At 39.0% G+C, this 24,266-nt stretch overlaps 1 protein-coding gene across 4 annotated transcripts in view; it reads right to left on the bottom strand.

Annotated features, from left to right (window-relative positions):
* The window catches only part of COL4A5 (collagen, type IV, alpha 5), an 81,922-nt gene that overhangs the window by 47,719 nt on the left and 9,937 nt on the right, over window positions 1-24,266 (bottom strand). For all 4 annotated transcript variants that reach the window (XM_014955018.1, XM_014955020.1, XM_014955019.1 and 1 more), the window contains exons 2-6: window positions 12,005-12,064; window positions 2,721-2,810; window positions 1,409-1,453; window positions 614-658; window positions 446-508 (exon numbers count right to left, since the gene is read on the bottom strand). In XM_014955018.1, the coding sequence (XP_014810504.1) occupies window positions 446-508; window positions 614-658; window positions 1,409-1,453; window positions 2,721-2,810; window positions 12,005-12,064 (303 nt within the window). The remainder of the gene's footprint in view (window positions 1-445; window positions 509-613; window positions 659-1,408; window positions 1,454-2,720; window positions 2,811-12,004; window positions 12,065-24,266) is intronic.

Genomic DNA, 24,266 nt, shown 5'->3' with positions numbered 1-24,266 from the left:
TCCAACAAGGATACCAAATCAGTATTTTCAATGAAATTTAGTTATTAAACATTAATAATTAAGAAGTCCCACTGTTAGGTAATGAGTTTTCCTTGGTAGCAAGAGTCTACTACAAAGATGACATGCAGTATATGATCCAGTTATCACACACTCCTCTCAGTTATTTGCTGTAAAATCAAAAATTAAACAAAGTATTAACTACATTGGCTGCAGAGTATAAATGTGTTTTGGTGCTGGCAATTTCTGGCAAAACTTGTGCTATAAGTACTAGACCATGTCCCCTTCTCTCAGATGCCTGTCTGAATTGTCTTGGAATTACCTGCACAAGTCAGTAACAGCAAGTACTGCCGCACATAATAAACTAAACCTATTGGCTACAGCCAGGAGAACAAGAGCTCTTTATCATACTATTATTGTGTTGTTAAGAATTTTAAAGGGATTCTACCTTTGTTCCATTGCATCCTGGGATACCCTGAGGTCCTGGTGGTCCATCTTGTCCTGGTAATCCCTTTAAAATGGAAAAGAGGAAAGAGGAGTTAGCTTGTAAGATGCTCTTTGGGCCTGAAAGACAAAAGGGAACAGATTCATATCTGTATAGCCCATTCCTACTCACAGGAAGTCCTGGTGTTCCTGGAAATCCTGGAAGCCCTGGCGGTCCCTAGAAGAAAAGTAACCACATGTTTTAAACAGTATGGTATGAATGAATGTGCAAAAGGGTTTACCAAGATTTTACTGAATGTAGCCTATTTGTGCATACGTAAGTAAAGAAAAAGAGAGACATCTGAATCACTTGTAAAAAAAGAACACCATGCTGGACATCCATAAAGGTTCTTACCCTTCTTTCAGGGAAATATCCACAAGAAGATAGAGAAGAAAAGGCAGAACAACTAAAGTAATAGTATGTAGATATAGAGAGAAAATAAATGAACACTCATGGTGTGGAAAATGGATGTGTCCCAATGAAGTTAGAGATGCATCAATTGTCACCAGCTCAGAAGTCTGACAAAAAGAAAAAGCAAAGGCACAAAACCTAAAGGATTTCCAGACAAATTAACCTCTCCCATATTAACCCGACATATACTGTGTCTACTTCAGAATAAATTGAAGCAAAGTTATTAGAGAGTGTTTAGGTCCTGTATAGCAAAACAGATCAAATTAGTATTGGGGTTACACTCCTTAGTAAGTTTATGGAAGTAATTTAAGCAATACGTAAGGCTGTATTGCTTATGCAATCTTGTATTACTCATAAAAAGTAATACAATCTCTTCTAGCTGGTAGATAAATTACTCTTCAAATTTAAGTTAGTTTTTCCCCCCATAAATCAATATGTGTGTGAAGACTCACTCAATGCCTGGCGGTCTTTATCCATAATTCCAATATATCACCCTAAAACTGCACCATTACTTACTCTGATTCCTTTGGGTCCAATAGGCCCTGGAAGTCCATCATCACCCTAAAAAAGCCAATGAACAAACACACACACACTGAAGTTTGCAGTCTCCTTTCTATCAAATTAAACTGTAAGCATGATAAAATTTCTTCTACATTTATAGTAAGTAGACTAAAAGTTATATTAGTTGTCATTTCCTGAGTAGAAGGGTTGAAAATTATTTTATTTTGGCGTAGGATTTGAATTGAAAAGTATTTGTTACAGCTGATAAACCATGACTTAAGAGAAAACGTTTTTTAAAAAAATCAAAGCTATTTAAGATATCTTATAAGCAGATACCTGTCATGTGTTTTCATCAAATATGCTACGGTGACCTCTTGTGGGCAAAACAAGATATACAAGATTAAATGTGAACAGTACTGTACCATTATTATTTCGTATTATGATAACGCAGATTCATATCTGAATCTTGGGAAGAAAAGACATTTACGGAATAAAAATACAATCAAAGTTTTTAGTCCAAGACCCCTCTATTCTTTGACGCTTGTTATATCCAATCAATCCTCTCTTTTAGTGCAGGCTTTCATTTTTTTCTTATCACCTACCTACTTTTTTCTTTGCTTCTTTTGATGTCCTTCTGTTAGTTTATACTGTGAACATTTGTAAGAAGTGGCAGATACTGGATAATCTTGTGTATATTAAATATAAATGCATTCAGAGGAAGGCTTTTCAACATTTTAATATTACATTACACCATCTGAGCATAATGATGCAATTCAGTAGCAAATAAAAATAAACTGAAAGCCTCCAGGGAAAGCAAGGAGAATTCCTCGGTTGTTTCTGCATAGGTTCAATAAGACCTTCATTTGCATTGCCCCACCCCAAACCAGCCCAGGAATGCCACCAGGTGCACACATCAGTTTACACATGTGGTGGGACCCTCGGGGCAGCTGAACACCCAACACCACTCTTATCAGTAAAGTAAGTGATAGAGTGCCTTATTGCAAGGACTAACAAAACTACATGATAGCACCTTGCCAAACCTGTTCTTTGACCTTAATCTGCAGTACCTGGTGAAAGGAGACAAGCCTGTGTGTAGTGTTTGCAAGCACGTGTGCAGGTGAAGAACAGGAAACTTAGAGCAACCTTTTTCCTCTGGTTGACTATTGAAAACCAACCAAACAAAAAACCTATGTCATATCCCAGCATCTGAAGATTTTGACTATTAAACCAAAGATAATGAAGAGTTCTGGATTGATTTAGGATCAGCACTACAAGCAAGGTGACACCACCTAGTGTTTTTGTACTATTCAAGTGAATTGGGACTTACCTTTGAGCCTCTTGGACCAGGTGGTCCTTCTGGTCCTGGAAATCCAGGCAAACCTGGCTGTCCTTCCAAGCCTGGGAATCCCCTTTCACCCTACAAAAAGAATAGGTGGTAGTGGAAATGACATGACAAAAGCACAAGTTATGACAGAGAAATTCAGAAAACACATTTTCTTTCTGGTTTTCTGTAGGAAATCATCATACAGACAAACACTGTCATTAAACATCTCACCTGCTTAGCTACAGAAATTGCTGAACATGCATTGCCTTTAATTGCACCACTTAGGTTTCATAGGATGTTTATTCAGTATTAAAGCACTTATTTACCAAAATACTTCAACCATCCATTTCACCTGTGCTGATTAAATAGATAGAACTCTCCCCTCTTTTATTAATTACTAAATCTCTCCCAAAACCTCACCTCTGCTGAAATACCTATAAAAACCCTCAAAAAGGTGTAGATTGCTGCTATACCATAACTGCCATTATTTCACAGTTGTAAGATTGTTATTTGTAATACAAAAGCAACTAAGATCCTGGCCATCCATAGGCTTAATACTGTATATATAGAGAACATAAACAGGGGTCCAACCCGAAGCGCTTACAAACCAAATTAGACAGACACAAGACAGTAAAGAAACAAGGTTTCTTATTCTTTTTATCTGTCACCTCCTGCTAAAACTGTAAGATCTCAAGCAGCAACCATATTTTGCTAAATATCTATGCAATGATTAGCCATGATAGCCCATCAGTAGTGTAACGAATACCATATACCATCATACATCGGCCTCTAACTCCTTAGTGTAAGTTAACAATATCACTTACCTGGAGTTTCAGAATATGCATAGCTGCAAATTCATAAAATATTTACTTTTATTCCTTGCCTGTCATAGATTTACAAAAATCAGTAAATATTAAGGTTTCAATTGGTACAGAAAAGTTAGGAAATAGCAGAATTAATACTCTTTTTTGCATATATATATATATAATGGCGTACTTTTTAACTGCATAAACAGATTTTTCCTACAGCTTTGTTACATCAACCAGTATATATAAGCAGTTATGAAACAGGCAGTTGTTCAGCATTATTTGTTATTGCTCTGCAGACAGGTTTGGTTCCTACCTGCAAAAACCCCTCTGTTTGTTTACCCTAACTATTTTTCATGACAACTACAGGAACTGCCAAATAAAGGTTCCATCCCAACACACACCTTCATCACTAGCTTATCGTTCTGAATTTTTATTTCCTTGCACCACTTCAGCAAGAGCAGGGAGTAGCAGCTCCCTCATCTACCATCTGGCAGCCTACCAGCTATGGCACTCTCTAGGAACTCGGGAGGTCCTGCCTGGCTCTCCTCAGTCAGGTGAAAGAACCAAGCCAGCTATCTCCCATCTTCAAGAAGACAGCAGCAGGGACTTGAAGACTGGGATTGCAAACAATCAGAAGCACCTTACTGCAGCCTTGAGCGCAATACGCAAATGGCAATATTAAGGCATTGCTTGTCTCCTCTGTATTTGCCGTAAGCAGCTGCATGCTGAGCAGGACAGCAGGGTTAAGTCTCATTCTTAAATCCTAATTTTCTCCCTGCGTTGCTTAGGTAGGTGCTCTATAGTCCACTGAGGGGGGCAGGAGTTCAGAAGTTGCATTCAAAACATTTACAAGCTGCTTAAATCTCAGAAAAAAAATCAGAGAAAGTAACAGGGTTTCTCTTCCCGCCATCTTTTCCAGTACTTTCTATACTGCTTCCTCAGAAACACAGAAGGAAAACCTTTTGGATGAGAGATTAAAGGCTGTGTGCAAGCAAGAGCTGCAACCTTGCAGAAGAAATAACTAAGCTGTACTTTGTCCTGCCTATACAGTGAGACTCAGAAGGATTCCTTGGATGGGAACGAACAGCTCATTAACTGGTGTGCAAAAGTTGGTTTCCTATCAATGAAAGTGTAAACATACTCCTCTTTTACTGTAGGTCACATATTGCACTCTTATACAGGATAGACATCTTTTTTTTTCCTCCCCTGTGGAAATTGCATCATAAATTGAGGCCAGCTTAAGTTTGACAGCCAGGGTCCTCCAGACTGTCTTTTTACACACACTGTAGTTTCACAGAGAGCTATCTGTCTGGTGTGCTACCTCATCAGAAAAGCAAGACCGGAGGAGTGTTATTATCTCAGGCCAGGATATGAAAGGGTTAGTGTGTCCCTGAAGGGGAGAGAATGAGGAATTTGGGAGTGCCCAACAAGGAAAACATTAGACAGACTTTGAAGCAAGCTCTGGCAAGAACTGTGCTTGCACACTAAGGAAACACACCTGTGTACAAGGATATCAGATACGTCAGGTACTAGCTAGGCTACACAATGCCTACTAACCTCAGCTTGGTCACACTTCTTCACATATTTGTTAGAGAAAGTAACATCTGCAAATGGTTACTAGAACAGACTTTTAGCAGAGAGTTGGCCTTGCGTGTCATCTAAGGCTGAAGAACTATTCTCTAAAATATAACTACTCTGAGGTCTTCACTCCAAGCGGTCACACAACTGGGAAGCCAAGGCCTTTAAAGTGAAAAAGAAACATATGAAGCCAAACACTTAAGCCAGAGAAATACAGGGGGCAACAGATGCTGCTAGTAAACTGCACTATTGAAACTATGAAATGAGTATTTTTCTAAGCCCACTTTGAAAGTGAGCAGCAACAATGAGGGCCTTGCATGAGGAAACTGTTACCAGAGCAACTTCTGTGGAGTTTACCAGCAAATTACCCCCAAGAGTGAACAGAGGATTTGAAAGACCATGCTTGGGGAGAGCTGCAGGGTTACACCAGACACTTCACAAGGGAACTGTATCAAACTAATTACAGAAATAGGTGCACTATAATAAATATTTTTGATCAAAAATTTTGTTGGAGAAAGAAAGAAGCACCTACCTAAAGAGAAACATAAATAGGAAAAGTTTAGTTCAATTCAGATCTTGTCTTCCAGTCCTGAAAGTACAGGATTGTTTCCATAGCAGAATAAAGATGCATCAGGTATAAACTATCATTTCCTTTGGGAATGGGCGAGGAGTCAGATTCTGATCTCATTTAGTGATAAATCCAGAGTAGCTGGCAACACACTTGCCCTCCAGCAGCTACACAGATGTGGCAAAACTGTCAGCTTATAAACCTCAACACGACTGCTGCGCTGAGGGGATAGGAAATAAATAAATAGTTGGGAAACACACCAGAATTAGGCTCTAAGCTGCAGCAAGATATACTCAATGAAACAGACACAGAGAAAAATACGGCGTAGTTCCATATACTCTAATCATAGTTCACAAATATTTAAGAAATCAGGGACAGATGCAGTTCTAAAGCATACACAAGTAATTTACATTTCTAGATTTTTTTCCTGAAACCTAGATATTTATAAATAGAAATTATGGGGAGAGAAGCCATGATATATGTTTACATAGATGTGGTATACTCGTGGAAAAAAAAGTTTAAAAAAAAAAGAAGCAAAAATATATTCAGGAAAGTAGTAGTTGGACAGCCCATGTTGATACCTAAATACATGTAAGAGCCTGTCTGTAATATTTGGCACTAGAGGCACGTATTTGCTTCCTGCCCTTGCTATGAAAACAGTGAACATCAGAGAGTCTAAAGAGAATTAACTATGGGTGGCTACTTAAAACTAGATTCACATACAAATGTCTATACTAACATTAAAAGATGTACAGCATGAAAGCAGTGATGCACAGCCAGCCATATTATTCTCTCCCTTTCTAAACAATAGGGTGAAAATAACAGCTGTCTCAGATTCTAATACTAGTCAACATAAATCCTTCATTAACTTGAAAAAGACCAACTTAACAGAATTAGAACTATAGTATCTACAAGACCTCATCCAAAACAAACACACCAACCAGCCAAAGAGTAGAGTTAAAGATACAGTTTAATGCAATAAAGAAATCTCCTCTGACGTGACCTGTGTTCTTCAAAAAACAGATTTATTCAGAATATCTTCTGTGACTTCTTTTGAAAGAGGAAACAGTCAAGGTTTAATGGTCAGTGGTCATTTGCTGGGGTTGTAAATCTTTCAGAATACAAGGCCATATTAGTGCAGTTAAGGCCAACATCTATGAAGCACAGACAGTAATCATACAATTAATGTTGACAAAGTGATTAAAATGTGCAAATTTTTAACTATTTCTTAGCAATTTGTATTCAACAGTGACGAGAAAAGCTGAGTCTGAGTGATATCTGTACTACATTTTACCATGATAGAGAGAAATAGGGATCTTGAGGACATACAGTGATTCATTTTCTTCTGAGACACACCTCCAAGAATATACATCCAAACAGTCGATGAATATGATATGCTTTCTTTGTAAAGGGTATTAATGTTATTAATTAAAAGGCAAAGTAACTGAAATGCCTTCAGAGCTCAGATATTACAAGCTATTCTTGCCAGAATCCCAGGCACCAAGCTTGTACGAGATCATGTATTAGGAACTTGAAACCCAGTTGAGTCACTGGAGTTGCACCCCTTGCAGTGTGATGAACAAACCCAGTAAACTCAGCATCTTCTGAAGTTCTCCTTTAAAAAGCCATGGACTAACCATATTTAATGACTAAAGAACAGGTTCTTAATAAATTTAACTTAATTTGAATGGGTAGAACCCAATAGCCCTGCTCGTTGAAAATAATGTAATGTAGCAGCAGTTATTTTGAGAGAGAACCCCGTCCTGGGTGCTGTGAAAAACACGGTCCCTCCCACCTTAAGCCACATATTTCCATCACAGCTACACAAATAGTTATGGTGCAGCATAACTTGTGTGAAGGAACTGATCAGGCTAAAAACTAACCTAGTTTACAAAGAAATTTGTTTTCAGTGAGATAACTTCACTGACAGCTGTGAACATGGCCACACAAGCCCCAGAGGAGAAACAGAAATACCTAAGCTAGGGGAAGGTATGAAAGCCTATTTCAGCAGCACCACGTACTACCGTTTTGAAGCAAAACCACAGTAGTCTTGCTGTACATGCCCTCTTAGTGACTGAGATGTGTGCAGCTTGCTTGCTGTAGCCCTTGGCTCTCAGTCTTCATCAGCTGGAGCAATCGAGGTTTAGTACCACCCTCTTCCTCCTCCCAAGCCTCTGTACAGCTGATCTTATCAGCATCTTCAGATCTTGTTTTCAGCTGAGGTAAAACCATCCCAATAATCTGGCTTATCTTCGAAATTGCTACATGCGCAGTGTCTATTGTGTTTATTTCTTTAGCTAGCTTTTACTCATGAACTAGCTTTTAAGCATTAAAGCAGGTTAATCTCATAAGTGCCATGCAATATTTATTTAAAACCCAATCATCATCCAGTTCCTTAAGTGAAAAGCAATTACATACTTCTCTTCCAGTTGAAAAGTGAGACCAATTCCTATAAACACCTGTATGTAGCATCTTAATTTACTTCAGATCCTGTTCACTACCGAGCTTCCTGTGAGTTCACAGCAAACTGGCTCCAGCTGCAGTCAATTTTTATGACTTATCCAGTAAGTTCCTTTCTTTTCTTCATTATACCATTTTAGACATGTTTGAATTCTACGCTATCCATTTCATATCGAAGTTTAATAAGATGGGTCTGAGAGGAGGAAGAAAACTTTAGTGCACCCATTTTCATCAGTTATTGTACTACAGGCTGTTAAACCTGACCTGTTAAAATTTGGATATCCTGAAGGGAATGCTAGGATGCTTAGGAAGAAGGTTACTTTAGTGTCACAAAAGGAACACATTAGGCTCTGCTAAGCTGAAAAAACCAACTTCTTAGTTGACTTAATGAAAGCAGACGGTGACTTGGCTGGGGAAGCTGGTTGCCGGTCAGAAGCAAAACACAGGTGAACAGAAGAGTGGGGCTCAGCTCAGTGCATTTGACAAGGCTTCTCCTGTCTTCCCAGTACAGAACCAGGTTCTGTATGCTCAACTTCCAGTACTTCTACAATTAGATTGCAATACTCTCAATGGGAGAATCAGAGAGGGGAGATTATTTCAACAGCCTCTTGTCTAATGCTCTTCATATATCAATTAGACAAGGAGCTATAGAGTTTGACTCCTGTTTCAGATGTCACTGGAGAAAGCAGCAGAAACCCCAAATGCCAAGCAAAAGCCTGAAACTTGTGTTTGTAACAACTGGAACAAAGATAATATTTGCAAGAAGGCTGGATTGGAGGTAGCATCAGGTTTGGAAACTTATATCAAATGTGTAAGTGGTAAACTGTGATGGAACAGCCTAATGATCTTAAGATAGGCCTTGGTGCCTTATAGTACAAAAATCTAGATTTAGTTTAAGGCTGCAAAAAAAAAAAAACAAAACCAAAAACAAAACCCCAAAGAATTGATAAGAGAAAGCATTATATATGTCAGTGGCAGAGAACTCTTGTGGTTCCTCAGACCTGAGCTGCTGAATCCATCAATGCATCAAATACTGGGGGTTTTGTAATTATAGGGCAACTAACATAATGGAGTGTGTGCACACATAATCAAACAAACCAGTTCCACAAGCAGCACATCACGCTGAAGAAATATGAGCTTTGCTTTTCATTATTCCTTTACATAAATTGTACATGATGATCTGCAAGCTTTCAAAAAACCAAAAAAAACCAACCACTAAAAAAATCCCTCTGGCACGCCTCTGGATTATGCTGTGTTTACCTTGATTGAAGTGGAAAATTAATCACAGTTCCCAGATTTCAAAGTGAATCTTCCCTTCTAAGGATGGAAGCTTGCCTTGTATCTATCAGTTTAATAAGCAGGAGTCTCAGACACACACCCACCTTCCCTAAGAGGACTCAGACATACAAAAAAAGTGTGGGGTTTATTATTTTATTAAAAGATTACACTTTGATCAATTCTCAGCCCTCTGAGAATTTTCCAGAAAGATGCAGAACTATATATAAATATTTGGCCTGATTTTATGCTTGTTTTATTGGAGGCTTTTTTTCCTTCCGCGCTCTTCTGCTCAGGATTTGCTACAATCCACTCCAGAAAAAGCCAGAGGTTGGAAATTAAATGTGGAAGAATTTCTCCTGTGCAGTTCTCCTTAACAATTGGCTAGGACACTCTGGAGGCACAGAAATAAAACCCACCATACATAATGACGATTCAGAGCTTGATCGAGGCTCATATGCTCTGGTTGACTATATCTGGACAAAAAGCTCTCCCTTGAATCCAAACGAACAATTCCAAGATAGTCACCTCTCTCTGGTAAAGAATATCTCAGTTTTGTTAAGTGCCACTGAAGGACTCTAATATATTGAGTAGGTCATGGTCCCTGCATGTGTAACAGTAGTATAAAGAGAAAGCTGAATCAGGGGGAGAAAATCATTACTTGATTTTACTTAGAAAGCCAGAACATTTACTTCTGGCTAGTGTGTATAAGCAAAACCTAGACAATACCCATTTGTTCACTGAATTCATAAAATAGGTGTGCCTAGTCCAGAAAAAGACCAACTGAGAATTACAGAAGGGTTCTCCAAAGTTGTACCTGCTACAATTGTATTGGGAATGTAAGCCCGACACTTAAGTGCCTTCAAACTAAACCTGAAATAGTTCTGTGACTAGTGTTAGCATACATATCGTTTGGCCACCTGCATTTGAAGATCCTGTAGGAGCACATCAACCAGGTTCCTGTTTTGGCTAACCAAAGCTAATTCAGAAAGCTTGCTATCAAGGGGATACTGTTCTTAACCAGGTAGGCAAATTGGAAATATACTTGATTAACTAAAAGCAAATAAATGCCAAGAAATGACCTTATCTATCTGGATGGCAGCTGTGGCATCAAGAATTACTCTGAATTTTGGACATCCACCTTGTTTAACCTCAGCCAACAGTAAAATTCCGCATCAGCACATTATAGTCTCAATGCAGCAACTGATTATTTTGCATTACTTTTGTTCATTTTAGGTTGCATGTGTTTACACAATGTCAAAAATTACCTTTGAAATGTGTCAAAAAAAAAATCAGAGCACTGTAGCCCTTCTAGAACCTTGCTAAGATAGGGTAAGTGGTTTGATAAGACAGGCTTATCAAACTCTTATCGGTTCACATCTTTAAGAAGACTCCATCGTATCTCAAGCAAACCGTTTACAAGACTAAGAGTGGAAGTATTTCCGCCAGTCTCTCCCCCTTGCAGGGATCACATCCATTCATTCCCTGGGACAACAGCAGTTACATGGGAACTATGTAACCACCATTTACTCACAGGGTAAGTAGGCCCCCACGGTTGAGAAAAGGCCCAATTCTGGCAAGCGCTGAGCTGTGCTGTACTGTGTGTACCTCGCATTGTAACTAAAAGAAATGCTGGGCACCTGCTGCTTCCCCAAAGGAAAAAGTTGTAGAACAGTAAGAAATAATGGTGATGAAACACACAAATTACTGCACAAATACACTGAGCTCAGGCAGTGAGACTGGAAGCCAGAGCTGCATGGAAGCAGGAAAGCTCCGAGATGTCAATATACCATCTCTTGGCCTCAGGACACCGGTGGGGCAGCCCAACGGACTGAATTAACCACACAGGGTTGTTTTGTGGGTTGGGGATGGTTTTATTCTACTTCATCAGCAAATGCATGTTTGGCCATTAATGAGCTGCTTACTTGGATAGCAGGTATGTATGTTGGGAAAGATGTATCTGAATTGTGTCACTTCCACAGCGCAGCTGAGCATCTAGACAGCAACAGCAATCATCTCAGTCTACAGCTATACAAGTTATGAGGTAAGAAACTGTGCAAGTTCAGAGCACACCAGTGAGTGTCAACTGTCTCTGAGCAGGCAATGCAAGGAAAGTGGGAAAGCAACCCACAGTCACTCCAGCTTTAAATTCCCAGTAAAGCATTACTAGCGTAGCCATTACTGTACAATCCACACCTTAGCTTGCCCACACTAAGTAGTTAGTGTAGGCAGGCCTTGTCAGTAGATAGGATTTATTTATCTTTCACTGGAATTTGTGTCTTTTCTGTTTTCACTCTCACATAGCTGGAGAAATTTGTGTCATCAACCCCCATTCTTGAGAAAATAATTATATGAAATTCTGTACATCATCAGATGGACCAGCTGGTCTTACTCAATACCTGAAGTTGTTATACCAGCCATGCTCTTTGGTGCATGTCACACTACAGTCAAAGAAAATAAGACATGAGCAAAAAATAGAAGCCATCAACCATAAGCTTCAGTTATCTGAAATTGGCATACGGGTCAGTGGCTTTTGTGTTTGCCTGCCACTAGAAAATAATAAAAAAAAATAATAAATAGAGTCAAAAGATGCTTACCTTTTCACCTTTTACTCCACTGCAATCACATTTGGATAAAGATGTACATCCATGGCAAGCCTTTAAAGACATAAGAAAAAGTGAGATGTTTTTAATCAGCATAAGACTACATGAAGTTGTCAACACTATTACAAAAGTTAGTCCAAAATGTAAGCTTACAAAGTTTGTCATCTAGGCATTATACATGGGTTCAAAGCAGACAGTTAAACTGAAAGTTCAATCACCTTTACTAATACCTATGCTTGTAAGTAAGTATATTACAGTTTCCCTGGAAATTTTAGACTTTTAAACTTATGCTTAACCACAATTTACTCTAGGGCAAGGTACAATCCAACACCTATCGCCAAAGGAGCCAGAACTTCAATAAGCAGGCTCTTCAGCACATGTCTCCATACCGACAGGAGTCCAGTTATTGTTCCCACCAGTAGATGTCAGGTTTTGCACAAGAGTTTAACCAAGCCTGATGCTTCTGAGCATATTTATGATGATTATTGGAAAAATACTTACTACACAATTAATTCTTCCCTCCACATCTTGGTTATCAAGAAAAGTTGTGGGTTTTTTTTTTTTTTTAGAAAAAAACAACCTAGATTTCATCTAGCTGCACTCACACTTCATTATAAAGCATGAGAAATCAGCTATAACAGCCTAGTATAAGGGGAGCAACCCCAGATATTAAGGGGTCCAGCGGGAGATATGGAAACTCCATTTTGCAAAGATCCAAGTTAGGTAACCTTTCCGTACCACATTTGCTTCATTTATACTCTTTTTTCCCCAACATGGGGTACTCATTAGAACTCCATGTTGATTTCAGAGATGTGTTTACAGAAGTGAGATTTCTACAATACATGAAATTATTTTATTGAATTTCTTTACATAATACATTTGGTCATCAATTTGCAAGCCTCTTTAGAGTTGAAAACCATGACCCACATTAGAAGATACACTACCTGAAATAGTTTAGGGTTTAACTTGTTCTGAGAACAGGTGTGCCATTGTATTAAAAAAAATACAGCATATACTTCAAAAGTTTGCAAAGCTGAGCATTTGGGGTCCTCCCTCCACTGAGTAATTTACAGAGAATGTTAAGTTTCAATCAAGCAGGAGACCAGTTGGTGTGTCAGATCTAAAGTACACCCACACTTGAGTTCTAGTCCTCATTATCACAGAAGCATTTAGAGACATGACCCATCACCTACCTGGCACTAGGAATGCCCTGGCTCTTAGCCTAAACACTACCAAGAATCAGGCTGCAAACACAGAAGTAGGTTATTTCATCTGGAGCTACACAAACCCAGGATCAACTACAGCACCTTGTAGCAAAAGGTAGAGCTTTTGAGTTTTAAATACAGCAGCAGGGCTACACAACATGACTAGAGCATCTCTCCAAATCTTCCATTTGGCTTTTGTAATCAATTTTTTTATTAGATGTATATGAAAATTCAAAATTCTTAGTAGGAGTTTATTGAGCTATTTCCTAAAGTGAAATTAAACCTTACTAGCCAGTCTAGACTTTCAAAGGTCAGACTGGACAAAGCCCTGAGTAACCTGGCTTGACCTCATGGCTGACCTTGTCTGGAGCCAGGTGTTTGGCTAGGTGCCCTTCTTATGGTCTCCTTCAATCCAAGTTATCCTGTCAATTTGGCATCAGATCCTTTTCACTTTTAAAAGTGGATTTTAAAAAAAGCAAGTTCCTTGTGAACCAGTTTTAGGCTTAATCACGTTAACAAAGCTTCATTTAAAAGGGATTAACCTTAGTTACATGCAATATTCACTTGCCTCACAGCACAAGCCCAATACAAAGAAATAGCAAGTTACCACGCTCACTGTGTGGCAGTGCTGGTTTCTGAATGCCAAGATACCAGAGAGCGCCACATGAAAGTCTTTGCTGCCTCCAAGAGGAAGGGGAAGGAAAAATAGAGGAAATCAGCACTCATTAAAAACTATGAAAAGCTGTGCAGTGGTAAAACTCACATAGGCTAAAATAACACACATGGAAAGCATTATCAAGATCCTACACAGCATAAAAAGAATTTATTTAGGTTAGGAAACAGAAGAGACTCATTTAGTCTTCCTCACAGCTTCCAGAGAATGTTTCTAACAGAAGTTCCCTGAGTTTTCGGGTACAAAAGAGCTGTTGGGGCAAACAGGGAGAAAAGGAAACTAAAGAGGAAAACGTGGTTTGAGGTTACATTGTTCCTTCACAGCACAAGTTAAATATACACAATTTTGTGAAGGTGGGTTTTTAAACAGTGACCTCACTACCCTTTGCTACTGTATCTCTGCAGTAAAACTGCAGAAAGCTACACTGTTAGTGCTAACACATCTTCAACACTGATCCTGTCAGCATGAACACTACGCAAAAGAGACTCAATTAATAAAAGAGAATCATGGAATAATTTGGTATGGAAGGAATCACCCAAAGCAGGGCAACTTAGGGCAGATGGCACAGGCCCTCATCCAGTTGCATGTTGACTAACTACAGCAGCGGAGATCCCACAGCCTCTCTAGGCCCTTGATCTGGTCTCTGATTGCCTTCATGGGGAAGCTTTTTGCCCCTGCAGAAAATCTCAGCAGAATTCCCTATGTTGCAACATGTATCCATTGCTTCTTTCCCTATGTTGCAACATGAATCCGTTGCCTCTTACCCTATACAGGATGAGAGGACCATGGCTCCATCTTTGCGACACCTTCCTCGGCAGCAAGAGGACAGTCCAACAGCAAGAAAAGACAGCCCTCCCCTGAAGCTTTTCTCTCTCAAGTCCCAGCACTTCCCCATACACCCTTGTCCCTCACCTCTGGGAGAGAAGGAGCAGGGAAAGAAGCGATCTTTAAGTCAGCTCGTTTAGAATCAGGGACCTACTTTTGCCGATTTTGAAAAAGCTGACAAAGGAGTTATTTTCCTGTATGTGCTGGCAATAAATAATGGCAGATATGATGCCAGAAGATAAAGTGTGTTGTTCCCAATACTGTGGCATTAAGAAATAGCTTTTGAGTCTAAATCTTCCTGTGTAAAGTTTTGGAAGAAAGTAGTTCTGTCCCTTATTCTATTTGTAGTTCAAATAAAAAAAATGGCTTGATTTAATAAATATATTGGGGTTTGTTGTTTTTTTTTAAAACCATACTGTCTTCCAAGGTCATTTCTATACTCAGAATGGGTTCCCTACACTTGCAGCAGTGTCTTAACATACACATTAGTGTCTTGAAGAGTCAGGGGTCCTCACTGAATGCTTTTTGACAGGAAGGTTTAGACACCCAGTTCAGACGCGTTACTTGCAGGAAAGGAACGTGGTCTTTCCCAGACAGCAGTGAAGAGAAGCTAAAAAGAAGTCTGTAATCAGAAAACTCTTCAAATACCCACTGTAATCAAATGGTAGCAATTTTTGGCTTGAATCCTGGGAAGAGCTATTCACCCACAAGCTTATCAAGAAATATTCCCTCAGCAGAGTCACTTATCTTCCTGTACAAAAGCTGTATTTGGCAGATTGTGTTTCTTATTTGCATCAACTTATCCCCACCAAATTAAGGTGGTTTTTTTAGCTGAACGGTATGAAGAGACAAAGCCCTGAGAATTCTTACTATAGTCATCAATTCATGCCACTTACGGGTCATATTGTAGTAGAGGATAAAAAACAACATAAAGTAAAACATGTTGGCAAAGAAAAAAAAAAAGAAGCTTTGACAGCAAAGAAAAAAAAAGACCTATTCTAAGGGAAAACTTTCTTCTTGTTTAGACTTTTCAATAATCTCAAGGCCTTTTTTACTTGGGAAAGCGGGCACAAAAATTGTGCTACAGGAGAACGCATACTGCTTAACAAGCTACTACAAGTTTGAAAGCCACACAGCAGCCACAGGCTAGGGATTTCTGATGTCCCAGACTTACTTATGTATCTCACATTAGTGCAAAGAAAATCCAGGCCCCATACTATGCATATCAACACTTGGAATTTCTCCTGCACTTAAGCAATAAGTTATCTACCCCTCAATCAAACAAAGAAAGCAGATACAATAACTACAACATTTCAAGCATAGGAAAAAAAAATCTACATTAAGAGCAAGATTTAGATGGCTACGATCAGTAGTTTGCCCTTCATAACAGTTTATCCATCACTAGTTCTGAAAATTAGGTGACTTACTGGGTTCTCAGACATGGAAAATCGAATTACTCCAAACCTCAGTAGAACTCTGAATTGAACTTGGTGCATTTGTTGCAGGTTGAGGAACTGATAAAGTCACTTGCCTTGTACTAGATGGCCAAAAGCCTCCAGTAGTAGTTCAATTCCTAGCTCTGGCCAGTAGGACACATTGTCTTATGAGACAGGGAAAGTCATAAAAAATATTAGATGTAATAGTGAGTTGTGGCTTGATCACAAGGAGCTCGTCACAATGCCCACACCTAATAAAATCTTTCAGTTTTCAACTACACAAAGATGTATAAGGAATCAAGGCAACTTTTAAGACTGAAACTGCTCAGATTTGCTTCTTACTTACTGTATTCCTGTTGCCTCCCCACCCCCCATGTACCTGTAAAGATGAACTCACTATCATTGCCATGGCCTTTACTATGACATTTGCATAGCAAGACACATTCAAGGTCTCTAATTAATCTATTCAAGTTTAGCTAATCCTTTCATTGGATTTTCCTGACAGCTTCTACCCCATTGAATCCATGTGTGGAGAGCAAGTTCCTTTCATTAGTATATAAAAGGAGGGATGGTATTGGTTTACTGGTCAAAGGATAATTCTTCCAGAACAAGCTCAGTCTTTTGTGTCTTACATGCACTGAGGAAAACTGCTTTATGCCACCGACAGAATGGGGTTTTTTGTTTGTTTTTCAGTTTGAAGAAAAAAGTATACATTTGAAATCAAAGTCACTTCTTACTCTTGGCCACAGGTTTGTTACAGTCAGCTCCGTGAAATGAATCAGCTTAAGTTATCCTCAAAATTTGTTTTGGCTAGAAGCCTGCCTTAAGTATTGGGTACACTCCCCTTCTTTCTCATCAGGCCTCAAGATGTCCATTACAAGGCAATTTCAATGTATTCCACTCCCTCCCCAGCTGCCATTCACAACAGTATTGGACAAAGTATTTCTAAAAACCACTAGGAAGATGAATACTATTCCTGGAGAGAATAGCAACTTGGGACTTCCTAAAACTGTGAAGGGAAGAGAGAATCTTTTTCATTGATTACTAAAAACAAGTTAATAAAAGTTATAGAGGACTGGTTAATGGCTTCAGGTGGGTTAATCTGACTTTACATCTTAGTCTGTCAGAATCAAAGTAACAGAGCACAACTTAAGCAATACATTAACTGCCTAACAAAAAAATTTAATCTGAAATTTATTTGTGCTTCAGAAGGGATTTACCATTACAAACATACAGCTGCAGGAAAATTAAATGGCTGTGTGCATGGAGAAAGGTGTGTAGGGAATATTTAGACCCCCACGCTGAAGTATGCATTATTTAAGCACTAATGCATAAGGACTTGAACACATAGGAGTTTAACAGTATTTTAATACTCTTTCCACAGGAAAAAAAATACAGGGATAGGGAGGGAAGCCAGTCATTTACAGAGCTTGAAATTTACAGATGATGAATTAGTAAAGAGAAAGAAGTGCAACTTCTTACAGAAGCACAATAAGTGAATCAATAAGGTGCTTTTGCAAATTATCAGAAGAATTCTGACATGATCCAAGTTGCACACAAGTGAGTTCTTAATCCAGATACCAAACAACTGGATAAAAGAAACAAGAAACAGCCTGAACATTTACAGACTGAGCAGTTTCTTTACTCCAACATCCTCCTTACGTATTATTTTATCACAAATCCAGAATTTCCTGTTTGATAACCCCTCTCATTTCTTGAGGAGCATAGTGACATTACTGAACCTACCTAGCAGTGCAGTTGTACTGGCAGACTACATGCTTTTCTTGACAGCTCAGTTCTGGTGACAGCAAGAATCAAAACCCGATTGTGTACAGCCGCTGTTTTTAAATGCTGTTGTGGCCTTTAATGTATTAAGAATCCCTTAGAGATTTAAATGATCACGAAGCTTCAGCACACAACGTCTGTTGGGATTAACATGCACACTCTAGCTTCATAAACATTGTCCTCATGGGAACCAGACAGTTACTTGACAGCACAACATTGTAAGTTAACTCTTCAGGTGAGAAAAGCTCCCTCCAGTAGGGAAAAGCTGCGCAGAAGTCACTGAAACAAATTCTGCCTATGAGAAGTTGGCCAGAGTTTTAAAGCAAATTTAAAACTCTGCACCACGCTCTGCTGACAGGAGCATAGCTGAACTGTGGAACAATTTGCCAGGGAGGAGCAGAGAACAAGCAGCAAAGGCTAGAAAAAATGTTAATACGCACTCAAGCCACACTATGTAGCAATTGCTGTTTGAGTCCTGTATTTGTATATTCCTGTACTTTTTTCTAGTGGCTTCACTAAGATTTATTTGACTACACATAATCAAGCCTTTAGATAGTTTACTTTTACTAAGACTCCCATTCATTAGAATGGTCAAAGGAAGAAACAGTCAAAATCCATTCAAAAGCAATTAATCTTTGAGACCTTCCATACAGCACAGGGTCCACCTCCCCTAACAGTTCTTGAACCTGAAACTTCCAATTCAATCCATATACTTTTTTTGCAGATATGAGCAACAGAAATGCTTCTGCAAGGCTGATGTGCTTATGGGTCATTCTACTACCTGCAGCAGGCTTAACTGTACAGCTATTCAGGATATGAATTACTGGTTCAAAGATATAATCTCAACTTCAGGATGGACACATAGTAGACTAAACACTTCAGGCTTTTTTTCCTTTCAAGTGTTACAAAAAGCCAATACAAAGAGCACTTGCTTCTAACACTAAGTTTTAGATTCATTATCAAGCACCTCAGGTCTCCCTTCAGTATTTACCAGCATCATGTGACAAGCTATTCTTGTTAGCAATCTAATCAAGTAATAAAATTAACACAGTGCTACTTTCTATGGAGAGCAAGGTAAAGAAAAAGAAACTGAATGAAACACTGAGTCTTGCATTCTGATACAGGAAGTCACATCAAACCACATACCAGTGTTGAAAGAACTACAGGTACATCGAACCCCTCAAGTTCTTGCACAGCATGCATCACCCCCACCAGGCTTTTATTGCCAAAGAGGAAGGGGGAGAGGGGTTAGAAACTAAGGGGAGTGTTAATTAGGCTAAAAATCCATGTTTATGAAGTCTTCTAGTCCAGAATACAATGAAATAGGACTTCACAATTCTGCAAATTTGTCTCTAGAACACATATTTGGTAAAATAAACTGATTTCCTGGAACTCCTACAATATCTGGATTAGCTCAAAAAACATGCAATTTTACTGCTGAGCAGCAGTTTAACAGTGTTGTGTAGTTCACAAAACTCTGGAAACTGCAGATTCCTAACTGAATCATGTCTCATCATTTGTTCTTGTTCATCATTTAAGGTTGGTAGAAGAGAATTTTCACCATAGATACTGCAACTAGTTGTTGGACAACTGTAGAAAACCTATTCCTACAATAAAAGCTCATACACAGTGGACAAATCCTGCACCTCTCAGTTATTCTCTTTGGTACAGGAGTTGCGTAAATGCTACTAACATCACCCTCTGCATTCAACTATGAAAGCTTACCAGTCAGGAACTTAAGAATGTTTTAAAATTAGAGAAAGAGAGCATAAATATTGGATAATTCTCTCAACATGAAGACCAACTCTGCTGTTAGAAATTCACTCCTTAAAAATCAGTGAATTCAACAAACACAAAAGCATCAGTTACAAATGCTTTGCCCTAGGAGGAAGACTACAGTACTCTTTCTGCTGTAACCACACAAAAGTCTCAAAATCAATTATTTATACCTCGTTTTATAAATAGAAAAGAAATTCATCCTTCAAGTTCCAAGCAGACAAAGATTAAGCTTTATTTTGGTGGTGGTCCTGAAGAATATATATACATTTATTAGCTTGCCAAGATCTGTGTAACAAAACACCTGCAACTATCTAGCTAAGGATTTACTACTCATCCAGGTCAAAGATTTCACCATTTATCTTAAACAAGTTGAGTTTCCTTTCACTTGCCTGGACATGAATATAACCTAGAAACAAAAGGTTTTGTGAGGATTTGACAAGCAGAGTTAAAGCCACTATTGTGAGTTCTAATTATGATTTCACATACATTCTCTTTAGGCTTAACAATAGTACAGTCTGCAGATAACAATTTATTACTCAAATATCTGTGTGAAGTAAACAACAGAACAGAAGCCATCACAGCCCCATAATCCAAATGACCATTCTTTTTCACTAAAGTATCATATTTATGAGCAGTAACATTTCTAAAGCAGAATCTGAATTAAAATAGTATTACATACTCTTTTAAGTAATTATTTCCCTCAGTTTACCTAGCTAAAGACTCTAACAGAAAGATACTAAGAGAGTAAGTTTCATGGTCTAAAACGTAAGAGTCAAAACATGTTTGCAGAAGTTCTTGACCAACCTTTTTAAAGTAAGGAAACTTTTGACATGTAATTTAACCTGTTACACCTTGAGGCACTATCTTTCTTTGAAGTCTGCACAATATAAGGTCTGTTCAGACTTGCAGAGGAAGCTCTTAGCTGCAGTAGCCACAGTTTTGGCCACTGAGGCAGGTTAAAAAGAGATTCTGAGACACCTGATGGATAAACAGTCCTCCTTTCTCCTCTTAAGGGGCAACACTAGGTTGTTTGCTATTTAGACACCTGAATAGCTTATATTAGAGTAATAACATGAAACATAACTGTAAAAGACCCACTAAATCTAATTACACCCCAAACAAATGTTCTGGTTATACAGAAAGTTTATGGATCAATAAATTTTCTCTTAGAATACAGTTACCATGATTTGGTTGGAATTAAAGGGCTACTTTAAACAAAGATATATATAAGCAAGAGAACCTTGGCATAACTACCTTCAGAACATCCAAAACTTTAAGTATGTCTATGTTAAAAATATTGTGCCACGAAAAATAGAGGTGAGCTCTTTTTTAAAAAACAACTGAATTTTTCTGCCTGTACTTTGTACTAATATGATACGGAATTTTACTGCTTTAAACTGAAATCATTATAGCTTTTCCACACCCAGTTTTCTGCAAAGGTTATCTTTTCACAGCAGTTTCTAGTTCAAATAAAGGCAATATTTGAAGCAATAGGTCTTCCCTTTGGCCAGTTGACATAGTCTAACCACAGACAGCTTTCGGACTCAGAGTCTCCTTACTGAATTAACGCTGAAAAGCTTGTTTAACTTTCATTCATCCCCAAACTCCAACTATTTGTCCATAAAGATTTCTTGCTGAGAGCAACACAGGGAACAATTTCTCTCTCTCTCTCTCCCCTTTCCCGGAAGCTCCTAAGAAAGATTCAGAGGCAAGATCTATAGAAACACTCACCTACAGATTTTGGCAGGTCTAGTGACTTGCCATGCAGCAGCTGCTACTGCTGCACAAATGACCCAATTGGCCCCCAGAGGGGCTTTAAGGTAGCAGGAAGAAGCTTACACAGAAAAAGTTTAATCTCCCTGAAGTTAGAGGTTCCCACCTCCCTTTTTTTAACAACTAAGGTGAAAGCAACAAGCAAATATGCACAGAAGTTATCCCCCCCAGGAACAGGAGGTACTGCAGCCCGACAGAATCTTTCTGTATCTGATTCCTGAACCAGAGAAAAGTACAAAAAGTGCAAGAGCCCAGGCAGGCATCCAGTCAACTTCTCTACTATCACAGATGTTGCTCCCCTTCTCCATACTTGCTTTTAAGAGCAGGAAGACTGAGAACTCCTCAGGACATGAAGAAACTTTAAGCAGGCAGTACAAGGCCAGAGTTAGCCCTTGCAACTCACAGTAGATCATTCTCATTTTCTACAAAGCCTTCCATCTTCAAAAATTATTGTTGCCACTCTGCTTTGATGAGTGTTGCCAGCCTTGCATTAAAACTGTAGGAAAGGAAAAGGACATGGACAGTTCTCACCACTTCTGAAAACTCATACATTTCTGTGGTCTGTTAGTCTTACAAGACAAAGAATAGGCTTCAGTGTAGCTTATTTTACTGGATGGGACACAGAGAAAGGAAAATAATCATATTGAGCTCCATTGCTCTTCTCACAAGCATTTCAAAGCTAAAATCGAAGAGACCTGAGAAGCCAAGTACTTCTAATCCTGTCCTAATGAACACAAATTTCCAGAAAGTTCCACATCATGCTGTATCAATCTGCAAAAATCTCCTTTAACAGCAACTCAGGCTAAGTACTACCTTTATGCTGCCATCCAGAGGCAGCATCTTAAAAAAGCATCTATGTTTAGATGTGGCAAGTACACCTCCTGGTAAATAGTGTAAGAAAAGAGCACTAAAGGCAGAATGTAAACTACCAGGTGGACTTCTAGCCCACTTAATCTCCAAGTTCATGAACTGGTGGATGCCAAACACTACATTTCCCTCTTCAGCAGTCAGTGCAGTGCCTACATGAACCTATGAATAGACATGCATTAATAGAGAAACACCCAAAAAAAGTAACTCTGGTTGGCTTTTCAGTTTTGGAATGGGAGGCTTTGGGGATGGATTTTATACCACCTCTGTAGGCAGTCCATACTTCACTACTGCTCATTTCTCTTCTAAATGCTGAACTCTGAATGCAAGCCATCCTCTAGCTTCAATATAGATCATAACCAAACTCTTTAAACAAGAATAAAGCAAATTAGAGGAATGGTTTATTTTAAGCATGCCTCCATCTTTGCCTGTCCAGTGACATATTTCTGCAACTAGCACTGAGACACAAGCATTAAGTACCTGACATTCAGTCAGTGGCAGCATACAGTAAGCCACTTTGCTTTGCAGGAAGTCTCAGTTTTACTTGAATTTTACGCACAAGTCTCTAATCACTAGCCTCTTGAGGCTTCCTGATTTTTTCCAGCTGCAAATAAGAAGTGCCATATGGTACTCATTACAGGTTAAGATTTACTAGTCATTTAGGACCTTTCCCAAGTGACAGGTGTTAGATGTTGCCACTTTCTATAACCATGTCCAAATGTAACACAAACTTAGACCTAACTGTCAGTTAGGCTTGTAAGCCTCAGATATACTTGCAAGCCAAGCATTATACAGTCATAACACCACTCATTCTGGCGGTCTGTTTTTAATAGTTCCCTGGTTAAGGAAATGGAATAAAGATACAGCCTCCAGACTAATTCCCCAGAAAATGTTCCCCACCTTCGTCCATATAACATGCAACAGAGGAAGCTTCAATTGCTGAATCCTGTTAACGGACGTCAGTCATTTGTCACTGACAACTGCACCTTCATGTGTCAAGTGCATGATGCAGACCACACAAGAACAGAAATCTACTTCTTCCTCTGAGAAAGGAGAGACAAAATAGGACAGCATTTCAGACTAATCCAACCCCACTGTGGTCTATTTTAAAACTACTGAAAGCACTCAATTAATACCAAAGATTAAGCAAGTACACATGCTAAGAAGAATAGGGCTGTGCACAGTGATATTGCATTGAGATGTTATCCAAAGAAGTACACACCCTCTCAACTGTCAGAACAAGACTTAACTCACTTAAGGCTTGGTGGGTGTCTGGGGGATTTCTTTTTGTGGTGAAGGTGATTATCAACTCCATTCTCCTTCAGTTCTTGGACCAAGTATCATAGCTCCAAGGTTCTTCTAGTCAAAGCTGGTTTATCATTTGTTTATGCCTGTAGCATCAGCATACTCTGCGTGCACATTTTAATACCTGAAGATAGCGCTACAGGCAGTCCTTTCTCTGTATTGCTCAATATTAATAAAAAAAGCTACTCTCCAGCCTCAGGTAATCAAAGTTGAAAAAGTGAGTGGCGCCAAAAAGGGCCAAGTTAAACAAGGAAGCAATGAAGACAAAGCATTTGTCCTAAGCCTGTAAGTCAGAAGGACTTCCAAAAGAATAGGGCATCAGGACATGATGAGGTGGGAGGCCCTTTTCTTCTTTTATCCTCATGGGTTCCGAAATCTCTAAAGCTGATAAAACTCAGGTATTTCGTGGGAGCTCTCAGATGCCTGTTCAGGAACTCACATGCTTAACTTCAGCAGACAGAAAGTAGCCCTCAGTGTCAGCCTCTCAAGTTCATTTACTAATGCACTGGCTACGTGCTAGCAACAGCTCAGGCTCTGCTTAGAACACCCATCACTTCAAGGGAGATGCTTCATGGCAAGGTGCACCTTGCTAAGGTCATTTCCCACAC

The sequence above is a fragment of the Calidris pugnax genome, unplaced genomic scaffold, assembly GCF_001431845.1.
Source record: "Calidris pugnax isolate Ruff unplaced genomic scaffold, ASM143184v1 scaffold38, whole genome shotgun sequence".
Classification (NCBI taxonomy): Eukaryota; Metazoa; Chordata; class Aves; order Charadriiformes; family Scolopacidae; genus Calidris; species Calidris pugnax.
This window is presented reverse-complemented; position numbering and strand designations above follow the sequence as displayed.